The following is a 15,317-nucleotide window of genomic DNA, read 5'->3' as shown; positions in this document are numbered from 1 at the left end:
CTCTCCCCCCAAATGATGATGAGCGAGAAAGAGAGAGAGAAAGAGAGAGAGAAAAGGACAGATGGCTCTTTGGAGTCACTGACCCACTGTCTAAATCCCTGCTACTGTCTATAGAAGAACTTCATCTGAACCTAAAAAAAACATGACTGGTTCCAGGCAGCTCTTATCAACAAAATACAGAACTCTCTGGACACAGGAGACTTCTTGGAGAAACTCTTCACTACACTGGCTCCCCGCTGGTGGAATGAGCTTCCCACAGCTGTCAGAACTGCAGAGTCACTACCCATCATCCGTCGGAGACTGAAGACCCATCTCCTCAGGTTACACCTTAACTGCTCCTCCTGAGACATTACCACCCTCATTACCACCCCCCAGCACTACGTCTCCTGAGACACCTGCTTTTCCCCTATACTATGCTTCCCAAGACTCTACTGCCCCCCTTGTACTGTCTCTTCAGTGTCCCCCTTGTACTGTCTTTCCAGCGAAAAAACAAAACAAAAAAAAGACTTTTACATGACGACTGCCAGTGGCCCCTGGCCTGAGCTAGATTACACCTCCTGCTACAACTGGTGAATTGATGATTCACTTCCTTAGTCAAATGTATTGATTGTAAGTCGCTTTGGAATAAGGTGTCTGCTAAATGCCAAAAATGTAAATGTCAATGTAAAATGGGCAACGCCCAATTAGGCTAGTACTCATGATCACACTGGGCGGCTTTTAGACTGTGGTTAGGCTGGAAAACAATCCCATCTGGCAACACTGGAGGTGGGTGACTCACAGTCCTGCTGCTCGCTGGCCCAGGCCGACCAGGCGGCCACTCTGCTCTTCACGTCCACCTGGGTGAGGGTGGCGGGGGGCTCGGGGGCGGGGGACGCGGGGGGCGGAGGGATGGCCCCGTCACTCTTCAGAATCATTCTAGGAGGGAGGGGGGGGGGCAGACAGTCAGACATCAAATCAAGTTTTATTTGTATAGCGCATTTCTCACACCATGTGACTCAATGCGCTTCACATGATGACAGAGCCGCAAGCAGGCAAAGGTAAAAATCCTGTACACTGTGCATCCAGGAAAATTCCCTTGCAGCCCTCTACTCACAGAGCGACTACTACCAGACAGACCGTCAGACACAGATAGACAGAGACAGTCAGACAGACAGACAGACAGTCAGACGTAGATAGGCAGTCAGACAGACAGTCATACAATCAAAGACAGACAGAGACAGACAGACAGACTGACAGAGACAGACAGACAGACACAGCCAGTCATGACAAGCCCATCAAACCAATCGAAGACAATCGTCACGGTACCAAAGTATCTATTAAAACAACAAAACACAGTCGATCGAACCATAAACCCCCACACAGCCCGTTCACAGCCGCAGCATAACGAGTCAGAACAGGGAACAGGAGGTAAAGGTGTTTTTACTTGAGCGCTTCCGGCCTCTTCTTCACCTTGCCTCCCTTCAAGTCGATCATGGCACTCTCGATATCCGCCTGGATCAGGTTAGCCTGGAAGAATCAGAACCAGAATTGCTTTTATTACGTCCAACCTACAGGTACACAAGAGAAACATCTTTGACTTCTTCAACAACGGCATTGCAGCCAGATACAAAATAGACAACAATAATAGAATTAAAGTAAAATAAGTAAAGTAAGAAGTAATAATAATAAAGTAGAATAAAGTCATAGTGATAAAGTGATGGTAGTCGTACGACTTCAGAGAGGTATTGTTATGTATTGAAGTGTTATTTTTAGCTATGTGGACCACCGTAGTTGGAATGATGAAAAGCTGTATAGGTAACGAGTGTTGCCCGGTTAGATGCGGAAGTGATACCATGCCTGTATACCTGTGGTTTATTCAGTAAAGCTACAGAGATATATCAAAGTGTTTCGCCGCCTCTGCCTCCATTCTTTATTGGGAATTATAGACATTATTGGTTATATACATAACAGGTATGAAACAGAGACAGCACTCCCTGGCGGTCCAGACACTCATCTGCCGTACTGCAGAAACATCTGGGGCTGCTTGCATAAACATAGACCCAGTCTTAGACTTAGATCTCACTTAAAGTCAGTCTTGCTACAGACTCCAAAATGTTCCTGTTGCATAAAGCTAGCCTATGAGTGACTAAGGTAAGACTGACTTAGATAGCCTGTCAGGCAATGCATTCTAGGTAAAATAAGACACTTGACCGAAAAAAACTAACATGGCGGCCGAAACAGCTACACCTAGCTACACCTAGCGGCAGAAGACCTGAGAGATAAACTCAATTTTCTTCTGCTGAAAACGTATCTATATTGGAGGAATATAATGTGGAGAAAGTATACTGCTTAGCAGTTTTAACCAGTGAAGTAGTTTACTGCGCTTTTACCGTTACAGTGTTAGCTCAAAATAAGTCAGTCTTATTTTTTATGCAACAGGCAGTCTTAATTAGACTGGTCTAACCTGAGAATATAAGACTAGTCTAAGGCTTAGACCAGTCTTAATCTATCTTTATGCAACCGGCCCCTGATCACATCAGCTCAGCCTCAGCAGGAGACATCGTCCAAAGACACATTGAGGAAGTATTGAACCAAACTCCTGCCAGGGGGCAACACCACCTTTCAGCCTGATTCATTGTCACGTTTTACTATCAGTCACTTCATGTTTATACGCGGTAACGCGTTGATTATGCAGTCATAAAACATGAAATCTGCCATAAAGAGGCAATGCAATCTGGTAAATGGTCTTCGAGGGTGCTTCAGCGTGAATGAGCATGAGCATGAGAACAGACACACACACACACACACACACACACACACACACACACACACACACACACAAAGGCATACACATGCAGACAGACAGACATGCAGACAGGCAGACATGCAGACAGACAGACAGACAGACAGACAGACATGCAGACAGACAGACAGAGACAGGCAGACAGACAGACAGACACACACACACGCAAACAGACACACACACACACACACACACGCGCAAACAGACACAGACACGCACACACACACATGCAGACAGACAGACAGACAGACACACACACACACGAAGGCATACACATGCAAACAGACACACACACACACACACACACACACACACACAAAGGCATACACATGCAAACAGACACACACACACGCGCACACACACACACGCACACACACACACACACACAAACAGACACACACGCACACACAGACACACACAGCCAGTCATCAGTAGTGTGGTTTCGGCCTTACCTTGATGTCGTCACACTGGAACAGGTGCAGGTCAGGCTTGCCCTGGCCCGGCTCCTTACACACCAGAACCAAGATGGAGTCGTAGCTGCAGGCACTCATCACCGCCTGGCAGTGCTGGATGGTTGCCATGGGGAAGTTCTCCAGCTCATTCTACCACAACAATTAACACTTAATCAGCCATGAGTTAAAAAAATGTTTATATCTTTGCACTCAATCAAATTTCAGGACCCTCCTTTCATGATTTTTCCTAGATACTGTATGTGTGTTCTACCACCCAGTATCCTTACATTTTCAAAATCACATCAGGATAAGCTAGTATAAAGCTATTTTGCAGTTTTTCTGTGGAGGAAGCAGGCTAATTTACAAGCGGCCAACTAGTGGTCGTTGTGTGTAAATAGCTGCTTGAGCATTGTAAAGAGGGGGCACATTTTCTAGTGTTAACCCAACGTACAGGCGTCAGCTGAGAGGTTAGACAGACGCAGAAGGCGGTGGGTGGCCTGGGGTGGTCCAGTGGTCTTCAGTGCACACTTTATGCCCATGTCGAATCTGGCCCGTGCCCTGCTGACATGCCCTCTCTCTCTGGTCTTCTCCTTACTTTCCTGTCTGTCTGTCTTCACTATATCTGTCCAATAAAATGAAAAATAGGAGTGGGACTGCCACACTCAGAAAAAATAACTAGTAATAATAAAAAGAAAGAGGCAGGCTAGTCACAGAGTCAGTGAGGAACTGGTCGTGATGTAACAGTCGTCTCTGTACAGAGGCTAGCCATATCAGAGCTTGTGAGGAAGCGTCAAAGATTTAGTACGGTATAACCAGTCACACATCCAGCTAAAATGACTGGCTCAGAGGAACAGGAGATGTCGTGAGTCAGCACAATCAAAGTATCATTTTAAACGGAACAGAAAAGGGAGTAAAGGGTGAAAAAACGAGGAGAGAGAATCAGCTTATCAACTACAGTTAGAAGTCTGACGAGGCTCAGGAAGTAAAGTCACAGAAATGTAACTGTATAAGCCTTAGGAGCGGCCTCATAACTTCCTTAATACCAGAACAATACAGGTGACGGAGGAGGTAGGTCAAACATAAAGCGTCTAAAAGTGTAAGCCTCTTATAAAAAAGGTAATTAACTCATACGAACACAATTTTTAAAAATAATGTAAAAGATACTACAATAAAAAACTCAACTGTCGGTTGAATTAATGGTTGTCAAGCTGGAACGAAGGGAGTTCCCGTGTCAACAGGGATCCGTACAGTCGGGACTATCTATCACTATCACTGTACATGCCAGGCTGTCACCCCCCCACCCCCACTCCAGGGTTCCCACGGGTCCCTGAAATCCTTTTTTTGTGAATTTGAGAAAAAGAAATCAAGGTCTTAAAAGTTTTTGAAAATAGACATGGGTCATTGAAAGTGCTTGAATTCCCCCCCCTCTCTCTCTAGTTCTGTCTCAAACTATGCTGTGTCCTTGAATTTGAGGGAATTGAGTCTTGAAAGTCCTTGAAAGGCTTGAAAGGTGCTTGAATTTGATGTTTCAGAAGGTGTGGGAACCCTGCCACCCCCACCCCACACCCCGGGGTCACCCACCTTGGTCTCCTGGTCGATGAGGCTGACCGTCTTCTCCTCCACCTGCAGCAGCATGTCCTGGGTCCACACCTTCCCCTTGGCCTCCAGCAGACGCAGCTTCCTGATGCCGTCCTCGATGGTCATCATGGCCTCCTTCCGGTCCATCACAAACGTGGTCAGGTGCTGGGGGGGGGGGGGGGATCACATCGTGTTGCATTTTTGCATGAAATGTGCTCTACAAACGAACGTTTGATTGATTTATAGTGATTGATTGATCATCATTGAATCATCTCTGACAGTGAGTGGAGATTACACTTGTACGCATTGATTGATTGATTGATTGATTGATTGATTGATTGATGGAAGTGAATCATGGCTGGCCGTAAGGGGAGATGACACCTGCGTCCCTCTCCCGCGCCTCACCTCCACGTGGTACTGAGACGTGTCCGTCATGCTGTTGATGCTGTTCTTGGTGTAGTTCTTCCTTTGCTCTGGGGAAAGACGGGACAAGGTCAACACCGTCAATAGCGCCCCCTCTGGTAGGACACCACAAGAGACTAGGACACGACAGGTAGCCCCGTCGACACCCTACGTGTAGCAACATATCACAGCAACATCATCCTGGCTTAGGACACATGGACCTTCACAGGAGAATGAAGGTGGAAAGGGGGGGGGGGGGGGGGGGGGGAGAATGAAGGGGGGGAATATCAGGAGTTACACACAAACACAAACACCCCAAAGGAACAAAAACAACACCACAACAGTTAGAAGAGCATTTCTACCTGTCTACTCTACAACACCCCGCAGGGGCTTCACCCTAACACGAAAACAACGCAGTCCGTCCCGCTTTAAATGCCACCACCCTATGCTAACCAACTAACTGCACGACACAACAGATGATAGTGTACGTGCTGATTAATCAATATGATTAAGGATAATGGCAGGGCTATTATTGCAAACAATTAACAAAACAATAGGAGCAAAAACAGTATTATTTAATCAACTGATTGGATCAGTCTGCATCCACATTGATTGGATCAGGCCTCCCTAAGTCCTTCAGAGGGGCAGGAATCGAATCGGCTCTGTTCTGCCAGACTGTCTGTGCGATTAACTCCTATTCCCGTCACAGTCGCAGCCAAACATGTTGTCTAACCGCAACAAACACGTCTGGCGCCGCGCCAGGACAGCGATCTATGTAACAGCTCAACGACGCGTCCTATCTGGGCTTTCATCTACGGCTCCATATCCGATAGGTCAGCCACATTAAACACTGTTGCTCTCTCTCACGCACACACGCAATAATTACAGACGCCAGGCTGTTAGGCCGTGTGTGTGTGTGTGTGTGCGTGTGTGTGTGTGTGTGTGTGTAAGAGGATCTGGGCCGGGGGGGGGGGGGGGGGGGGGCAGGGGATCAGGGGTTGGATTACTGTCGTGGGGGCTGAGGAGGGTGGCATCGGGGTTAGCATGGTGACGAAGACGAGGGGCTGGAGGAGGATGTCGCCGGGGGTTACGTAAGGAGGACGCGGTGTGCTCGTCGCCTTAGCGCGGGACGATGTCGGGGTTCCGTCACGTCCGACCGACGGCGGTGTGAAGTCACCATGGCGACGCCGCAGAGTGCTGCCGTCTCGCCACACGAGCGCAGCGAAGCATATACGACTGCAGCGACATAAATCGGTGGCGTGTATGAGGAGTCCTGCCCAACTGTATTGCGAGTCCTGCGGCAATACTCTAAAGTCTAGTCCTATCTGGGGCAGCGCCGTATTGGACTGTGGAGAGATGGTCTCAGTGGACCTTAGGAGGCTGCTAACACGGACCCTAGAACAGAATAGAAATCGAGGATGAGATGTTAAACACAGCAACACACGCACACACTGTTGGAGCCCTGCCTGTACCTTACCTAATAACACTCTGCCTGAACCCTTCATAAGTCTGCCATAACCTCATCATCATCAGCAGCAGCAGATGTTATGACTGTTAATGACAGTTGGCTTGTTGGTGAAGGATTCAGGCGAAGTGTTCCAGAACGTTCTTCTGAGAGAAACACAGGAGAGACTGAAGGACTTTCCAGAATGTTGTTCCCTCCAATCCGCCCTCCTTTACTCCCCCCCCCTTTCACAGATCTGATAGGTCTAAAGCTACGTAGCAACGTAGCAGTCACTAGGTAAGAGCTACTCAATTATACCCAGCCCAATCATCGGACATCCGTGAACGAGGGGAAGGCAGAAAGGAAGAACTTTCTGGAATGAGACGGAGCCTTTCTCTAAGAAAAGAACGGAGGCTCTCAGGGGAGAGAGAGAGAGGACTTCAGGGTTAAGTCTGTTCTGCAGAACCAAAAGAAACCGTTTAATACTCATCACTCACAGTTTTGTGTCTGTCTTTTATGTTCTTGCCCACTGGGCTAGTACATCTCATTATATGTATATACTATATATATCATTTTTTTAACATATAAAATAGAAACCTTTCTTTTGGTTTTGCAGAGGGTTGTGAAGCCTTGGCACTGCACCACACACACAAACGCACTCTCACACACACACTAATGCGCGCACATTCACACTAATGCACACACTCGCACACTGACGCACACACACACACCCACGCACAGCCTCTACCTTTCTTTTTATGTTTGGCAGACGTGCGGAGGAAGTATATTCCATCCGTTCCTGAGTGCAGGGGTGGAGAGATGAGTGAAGAGTGAGTGAGAGAGTGAGAGAAGTTGGGAGGGGGGAGGGGAGGAGGGGTGATGGAGAGGCAATGATCAGTCTGAATCAACCTCATCCAGCACTGGTGAACCACTAATGACTAATATAGACTTTGATACATGACCAACTTCAGAACCGCACTTCTGAAAGCACAGCAAACAAACATGAGTTTCATAATTCATAACCATGTGGACCAAAAATCGTCAAAGGAAATTCCTGTCAGCAGTGCTGGCAGCAGAATCTAGTTCTGGCAGGCTATCTACTGCAGGCCCAAAAACAGCCTGGAACCAATACTGTAAACACCAATAAACACACTCATGACAATATTGATGCAGAGTTGTGAACAACATTCACCGCAAGGACAAACATTTGAACTGGGGCGGCTGTGGCGCAGGAGGTCGAGCCGGCGTCTAATGATCGCAAAGGTCCGCAGATGGGCGGTTCGAACCCCGACTGGCCACATGTCGAGGTGTCCTTGGGCAAGATACTGAACCCCATTGCTCCCAATGAGCGGGGCCGGCGCCTTGCATGGTAGCTTGCCACCATTGGTGAATGTATGAATGTGAATGTATGGGTTAATGAGAGGCCGTTGTAAAGCGTTTTGGAATAAAGCGCTATCTATACAAGTCAGTCCATTTACCATTTATTTAACTGAATGAATTAAATAATTATTCTTATCTGTAGACATGGCAGTGATTAATTCTCAGCTGTTTCATACAAAGCCAGCCTTGCCCCCCCCCCCCCCCCCCCCCCCCCCCCCCCCCACACACACACACACACAGTGACTTCTCCTGCCCCCCCCCACACAGTGACTTCTCCCCCCCCCACACAGTGACTACTCCTGCCCCACCCTCACTGGCCACGACCCAGCGGAGGCTGGCGGAGGTAGAAACCGGAGGACAGGAGGACTCATCGCATGGCATGGAACGGAATGGAGGAGAGCTTTGACAGCGTTCCATGCATTAGCATTACATTAGCATGTGCATTAGGCATGTGCCCGTCCTCCAATTTCTACAGTACAGCCTCCGGCACCGGCCATCAAGAACTGCGGGGCTACTCTCTACTGACACATATGGGAGAAGCAGCACAGCTGGTGTGCTGAGGGGGTGGGGGGGGCTGAGGGGGTGGGGAGGGGGCTGAGGGGTGCTGAGGGGGTGGGGGGGGCTGAGGGGGTGGGGGGGGCTGAGGGGGTGGGGAGGGGCTGAGGGGTTGGGGGGGCTGAGGGGTGGGTGGGAGGGGGCTGAGGGGTGCTGAGGGGGGTGGGGGGGGGCTGAGGGGGTGGGGGGTGCTGAGGGGGTGGGGGGGGCTGAGGGGGTGGGGGGGGGCTGGCCACACGGCTAAAAGCTTTTCAGTCTGGCGCACCTGCGGGCGGCCCTCTGTGCAGCCAGGAGAGGAGACAGCTGAGACTGCCTGGCTGCTGCAGGAGAACAACATCCGGCAGGCTGTCTCTCTCTCTCTCCCTCCCCTCTCGTCTCCCCCTCTCTCTCCCTCTCTCTCTCTCCCTGCCTCTCTCTCTCTCCCCCTCTCTCTCCCCCTCTCTCTCCCTCTCTCTCTCTCTCTCTCTCCTCTCTCTCTCTCTCCCTCTCCCTCTCCCTCTCTCTCTCCACACAGCACACACTGCCATGGCCAACTTCTGAGGGTGGGGAGGTGCACTCTCTCCTGTAGAAGATAGTGTAGTAGTGTGTGTGTGTGTGTGTGTGTGTGTGTGTTTGTGTGTGTGTGTGTGAGGGGGGGGGGGGGGGGTGTGAGGGGACATAAGGCATGTTCAGATGGGCATAGCAGCACCTCTGTATGTCACTATGGTTACCAATGACTTCACTGTAACACGTGTGTGTGTGTGTGTGTGTGTGTGTGTGTGTGTGTACTAGTTTATTTCAGTCATATATATCAATACGGCATTAAATGAAATGTCACAAAAACAACAAAATGACCGAAAAGCCCAAAACTGAATCATACTTTATCTTATTTACCATAAATAAATAAAAATGCATTCTTAACTGTTTGTCACAACTATTCCACAAGTTTACCCCTTTAACAGATATTCATACTGGTTCTCTCTAGTTTCAAACAACCCCTGAACACAGTTAAGAAGGTAGGTGTGTGTGTGTGTGTGTGTGTGTGTGTGTGTGTGTGTGTGTGTGTGTGTGTGTGTGCATTTATTTATATGTGTGAGAGTGTGTGTATTTATTTATATGTGTGAGAGTGTGTGTATTTATTTATGTGTGAGAGTGTGTGTGTATTTATGTGTAAGACATAAAAGATGTTCAGATGGGCGTAGCAGCAACCCTGCATGTTTTACCAACAACTTGACACAACAATAAAAACGAACCACAATTCATCCGGAGAGAGCGAGCGAGGGACAGTAGTAAAAAGACACGTCAATACAACATCCCATCCCTCATATCTCAGCGCTAGGGGTGATAACAGAGGGGGGGGGGGGGGACAAGGTCATGAGTCAATACACCCCCCCCACCCAACCCCACCCCTCCCCAGGGGAGCAGAGCAGCTGTGTGTCAAAGATAAGACACACCTGACAGAAGGGCTCATCGCAGCAGACAAAACAGCAGTGGCAGGCAGGATATCCACCTGCTTTACATATCACACCTATTCAGAGTGCTGCTTGGTATGAAGAGCCTACTGAGGGTGCAGGACGTACTGAGGGGGCAGGACGTACTGAGGGGGCAGGACGATGCTCACGAGCAAGACACGCTCGTACGGACTCGCTGCGTAATGACGCCGGCACCGACCATCATGTTTGGTTGTCAAGGCTAATGAGATGAGAGGACCGGCGTGCGCGCCAGTCAGGCTGTTGTTTTGAGAGGTTGCCACGCCGATCTAGACTTGTAAATTGTTGCTCTGCCACGCCAGGGGTGTCACTTTGAACAAAGAGATCCTGGAGCAACTAATGATGATGATCTGTTCAGAGAGACAATGGATTGGAGAGTGGAGGAGGGAGGGAGGGAGGGACGGAGAGAGAGAGAGAGAGAGAGAGAGAGAGGTACTTACCGTAGAGGGCTTTAGCACTGGACTTGGCGTTGCGTTCTGGGGGCTCAGTGGACTGCGAGCCATGGCCACTGTAGAGGGGAGAGAGAGAGAGAGAGAGAGAGAGAGAAGGGGGAAGGAGAGAGAGAGGGGGGGAGGGAGAGTGGGAGAGTGGGAGAGAGAGAGAGAGAGAGGGAGACAGAAGGGGGAGGGAAAGTGGGAGAGAGAGAGAGAGGGAGACAGAAGGGGGAGGGAAAGTGGGAGAGAGAGAGAGAGAGGGAGACAGAAGGGGGAGGGAAAGTGGGAGAGAGAGAGAGAGAGAGGGAGACAGAAGGGGGAGGGAAAGTGGGAGAGAGAGAGAGAGGGAGACAGAAGGGGGAGGGAAAGTGGGAGAGAGAGAGAGAGGGAGACAGAAGGGGGAGGGAAAGTGGGAGAGAGAGAGAGAGAGGGAGACAGAAGGGGGAGGGAAAGTGGGAGAGAGAGAGAGAGAGGGAGACAGAAGGGGGAGGGAAAGTGGGAGAGAGAGAGAGAGGGAGACAGAAGGGGGAGGGAAAGTGGGAGAGAGAGAGAGAGGGAGACAGAAGGGGGAGGGAAAGTGGGAGAGAGAGAGAGAGAGGGAGACAGAAGGGGGAGGGAAAGTGGGAGAGAGAGAGAGAGAGGGAGACAGAAGGGGGAGGGAAAGTGGGAGAGAGAAAGAGGTGATGATTAACCAGATGGTTGTGTAAAGACAGATGAGTCGTGCGTGGTGTGTGGTGGTGTGTGATACGTGTGGTGCATAATATGTGTGTGTGTGTGTGTGTAACTATGATTGCCTGTTGTCAGGGTTGTGTGAGTACTGACAGCCGGCAGGGTAGACCAGGCCAGAACCGACCCAGACCAGACCCAGACCAAACCATGCCAGACCACACCAGACCAGACCATGCCAGGCCAAACCAGACCAGACCATGCCAGGCCAAACCAGACCATGCCAGGACAGACCAGACCATGCCAGACCAGACCAAACCATACCATGCCAGGACAGGCTGTCTGTAGTCTGGGAGGGTGGCGAGGGCTGTTTCCCGCCGAGGAGCTCAAGTGTCACGGGTGCTAATGAGCTTCTGGATACTTGATATTTTCTCTGATTCCCAGGCTTATTCTAATTGGTTGGAGCTGATTAATAATGGATGTGTTCAATTAGAGCTGCTGGCAGCTCTGGGCTCAGAGGGCAGCGGTTCAGCTCACCACCCCTGCCCCCCCCCCACCATCCCCCCCCCACTGAGGCGTTCCAGAGGGAAACAGGGGGAGCAGTGACCTGGAGCTGGGGATGTCATTGATATTCAACTCAATGGAGTGTTGAGAGTTTTCCTTTCTTTCTTTCTTTTTTTTCTCTCTCTCTCTCTCTCTTTCTCCCTCTCTCTCTTTTTCTGAATAAAATAAGGACGTTAAAACGATTAGTCACGAAACTCTTTCGGAATTATTCATAAAGAGTTAGAGGCTCTTTTCCTGTCAAACGCAAACGCTTATTCCGTAGCTGTACGTGTGAGGTTTCTTCCTGATTGTCGTTTGACTCGACAATCACAAGTTATTAATGATTCAAGTTAAGTTCCCTGGTGAGGTCCAGCTCTGTGGTTTCTGCGGGGCGGTATCATTTAGTCATGGGCGCTGTTTTTTTGGGACACCCCTCAGCTCATTACTGGTCCATTACTACCGACACTTAGAGCCTGATGGCATGATGTCATTACCCACCACTTTGAGAGGAATCCAATGAAGAGCCGCCATACTTTGGGAAATCAGCTGGACAATTAAATCACTTAATCAATTAGCGCTCCGGGGTCACGGAATACGTGGCCAGGAGGAAACAGACTCTGACTCTGAGCCCTTGAGCTGAGGGAAGGAGTGACGCCAGTCTCCTTCTCTCCAACAGTGGTGTCGTGCAAACTGGAGGAACAGAGGAGAGAGTGAGTGTGTGTGTGTGTGTGTGTGTGTGTGTGTGTGTGAGAGAGATTTTGAGTGTGTGTGAGAGAAAGAGATTGTGTGTGTGTGTGTGTGTGTGTGAGAGAGAGATTGTGAGTGTGTGTGTGTGCGTGTGTGAGAGAGATTGTGAGTGTGTGTGTGAGAGAGAGAGATTGTGAGTGTGTGTGTGTGTGTGTGTGTGTGAGTTTGTGTGAGTGAGAGTGTGTGTGTGTGTGAGTGAGTGAGTGAGATTGTGAGTGTGTGTGTGTGTGTGTGTGTGTGTGAGTGAGATTGTGAGTGTGTGTGTGTGTGTGAGTGAGTGAGATTGTGAGTGTGTGTGTGTGTGTGTGTGTGAGTTTGTGTGTGTGTGTGTGTGTGAGTGTCTGTGTGAGTGTGAGTGAGTGAGTGAGTGTGAATGAATGAATGAGTGTGTGTGTGTGTGTGTGTGTGTATGTGTGAATGAGTGTGAGTTTGTGTGTGTGAGACTCACTTGAGTTGGGAGGTGTGGGAGCCGAACCCTCCGGAGGGGTAGGTGGGGGCAGCGTACCCGTTCATCCTAGGCGTCACAGAGAAGAGTCACCTGGGACAAACACAGAGGAGAAACAACAGACCGGTCAAACATCCACTCAGACACAGACAGCGACCCACTCTGCTGTACAGAGCCTACATGCTTTGTCGCGAGGGGGGACGCCTAAAACATCACTAACAAGCGATGAATACAGGAAAAAACACCACAAGACACAAATGAACAGGGTTTCCAAAGTTGCCAGGCAGGGGTCAAACCCGGGTCTCCCCCACGGAAGACCAAAGCATCCACCGTTAGACCAAGAGGACAGGGCAGGATCAAAGCCGTGAAGGGAGCCCGCCTCCTCGTTGACCATACTGCCATACGAGACGATATAAACCTCTTATCTACTCCTGATCCCGGCACAGTTCTCCTACATGTCTCAATGAGGAAAACAGCAACACAAAGATCACATGACCCTATCTTTAGATAGATGCAGTCTAGGTCTTGTGTCATAAGCTTAACCATGTGATACTAACGCCTGGACTGAGCACAATCAACTGAGCACTTGATTAAGAACACTATACCAATACTGGGTAGGGCCTCCTTTTGCTCTCAAAACAGCCTCAATTCTTCATGGTGTTTGATTTTACAAGATGTTGGAAACATTCCTTTGAGACTCTGAGATTTGAGATTTTTCAGGTGCACTTTCAAGCTGTGAATCTCCCAACAACATTTGCTTTGTGACATGGTGCATTATCATGGTTCAGGTTCGTGTCGTTCAATTCACAGCCGTGAACAAACGCAAATGCAAACGCATCTGCATTGGTGCGTTTATGAGAAGGCTCGTCACATTCACCAGCTGTTGTTTCCCCAAACATGAATCTCATGGATATGGCAAAGCACAGAAATGGCTGATTAACACTGCCTGAAGGAGATGTTACTTGAGCATCTTGTTTTTCATCGTCAATGCAACACTATCATAAGGGCATGCAGCTCTCTCTCTCTCTCTGTCTCTCTCTCTCTCTCTCTCTCTATATATGTCTCTGTCTGTCTCTCTGTGTGTGTCTCTCTCTCTCTCTGTCTCTCTCTCTCTCTCTCTCTGTGTCTCTCTCTGAAAACAGCAGGGTTTACTGACTGAGAGACTCTAATTGGCGTTTGTCTCACTGTTCACTTTCCTTCATTGCTCTCACTGCAGCGTTCATTTTTAAGTATTAGGTCTTGGCTAAGCTTAGTTAGTTAAGGCTAAACTAAGCTAACGCTAAGCTCTAATCCCGTTTGGGCCCACCCTTCCCCAGGGAAGCCCAGTCTTCAAACCCCCCTACGAATCTGGGAGATGTGGGTCATAGGTAAATCGCACGATTGGCGGGCAGGTGAAGAATAGCTCGCTACGGGGAGGCCTTCACAGCAGGCCCTGGGTAAGGGGTGAGAGGCGGGGGTGAACAGCAGGGGCACACATGGAGAATCCAGCCTAATTACATCCCTATACCCTGGACACGGACCACCTGTCCATCCATCCAGACCATGGGGTCATCTACCAAACCATCTAATGGAGTCTCAGATATATAATAATAACTTTTTATTTGTATAGCACTTTTCCTGCAAACGTTGCAGCTCAAAGTGCTCCAATCATTATATAATCATAATTTAATGATTTAGTCATTTAAAGGCAATATTAAAAAGATGGGTTTTTAGTCTTGAATTGAACATATTTGCTGAGGTTGCATCCCTAATGTAAACTGGCAGTGCATTCGGGTGCATATTTGGGTGCATAAAATGAGAATGCAGCCTCACCAAATCTCTTCTTTTGTACATGTGGTACACAGAGAAAACCAGCGTCAGAAGACCTGAGAGCTCTATTGCGCTGATATGCTAGCAAAAGGAAGGCCTCCAAGATCTCCAGGGACCCAACCCACCCTGGGTACCCGGCTGCCCTCGAAAAAGCGGTACAGGACCATGGCCGCAAGGACAAACAGACTGAAGAACAGCTTCTACCCCAGGGCCATCCAGGCCCTGAACACAGCAAAGACCTAGGTTCTGGGCCCTGGACAGTCTGGACGGATTGATGGCAGCTGCTGGACTGAAAAAATCAGGTGTAGTGCTGAGGCACAAATATGTACATTTCAAGCCTGCAAACTGCGACACTTTAAATAAATGTGCAATAACACTATGTGCAATATGACAACCCTAGTCGTCTATCTGTACAGTATAGTATAGTGGATAGTGTACATAGCCTTTATTTATGTAAACCAGCTCCTTCCCTTCTTGTGTTTTTTTTTAAAGTTTTTTTTCTTTCCTAACACCAGGGGAGCCACCCCTCCTAAATGTCGTTGTTTGGTACCTGTACTATAGCAATGACAATAAAGACCATTCATTCATTCATTCATTCAAAAGGTCTTTCA

The 15,317-nt window shown here is 49.0% G+C and overlaps 1 protein-coding gene across 1 annotated transcript in view; it reads right to left on the bottom strand.

Moving 5' to 3' along the window:
- eps8a (EGFR pathway substrate 8a, signaling adaptor) overlaps positions 1-12,937 on the bottom strand; it is a 34,285-nt gene extending 21,348 nt beyond the window's left edge. Inside the window, exons 1-7 of the mRNA XM_080537780.1 lie at positions 12,901-12,937; positions 10,503-10,570; positions 5,218-5,285; positions 4,816-4,977; positions 3,235-3,384; positions 1,424-1,506; positions 779-915 (exon numbers count right to left, since the gene is read on the bottom strand). Of these exons, the coding sequence (XP_080393906.1) occupies positions 779-915; positions 1,424-1,506; positions 3,235-3,384; positions 4,816-4,977; positions 5,218-5,247 (562 nt within the window). The 5' untranslated portion in view covers positions 5,248-5,285; positions 10,503-10,570; positions 12,901-12,937. The remainder of the gene's footprint in view (positions 1-778; positions 916-1,423; positions 1,507-3,234; positions 3,385-4,815; positions 4,978-5,217; positions 5,286-10,502; positions 10,571-12,900) is intronic.
- Between the last annotated feature and the right edge of the window lie 2,380 nt (positions 12,938-15,317).

The sequence above is a fragment of the Nansenia antarctica genome (assembly GCF_963989245.1).
Source record: "Nansenia antarctica genome assembly, chromosome: 8".
NCBI lineage: Eukaryota > Metazoa > Chordata > Actinopteri > Argentiniformes > Microstomatidae > Nansenia > Nansenia antarctica.
This window is presented reverse-complemented; position numbering and strand designations above follow the sequence as displayed.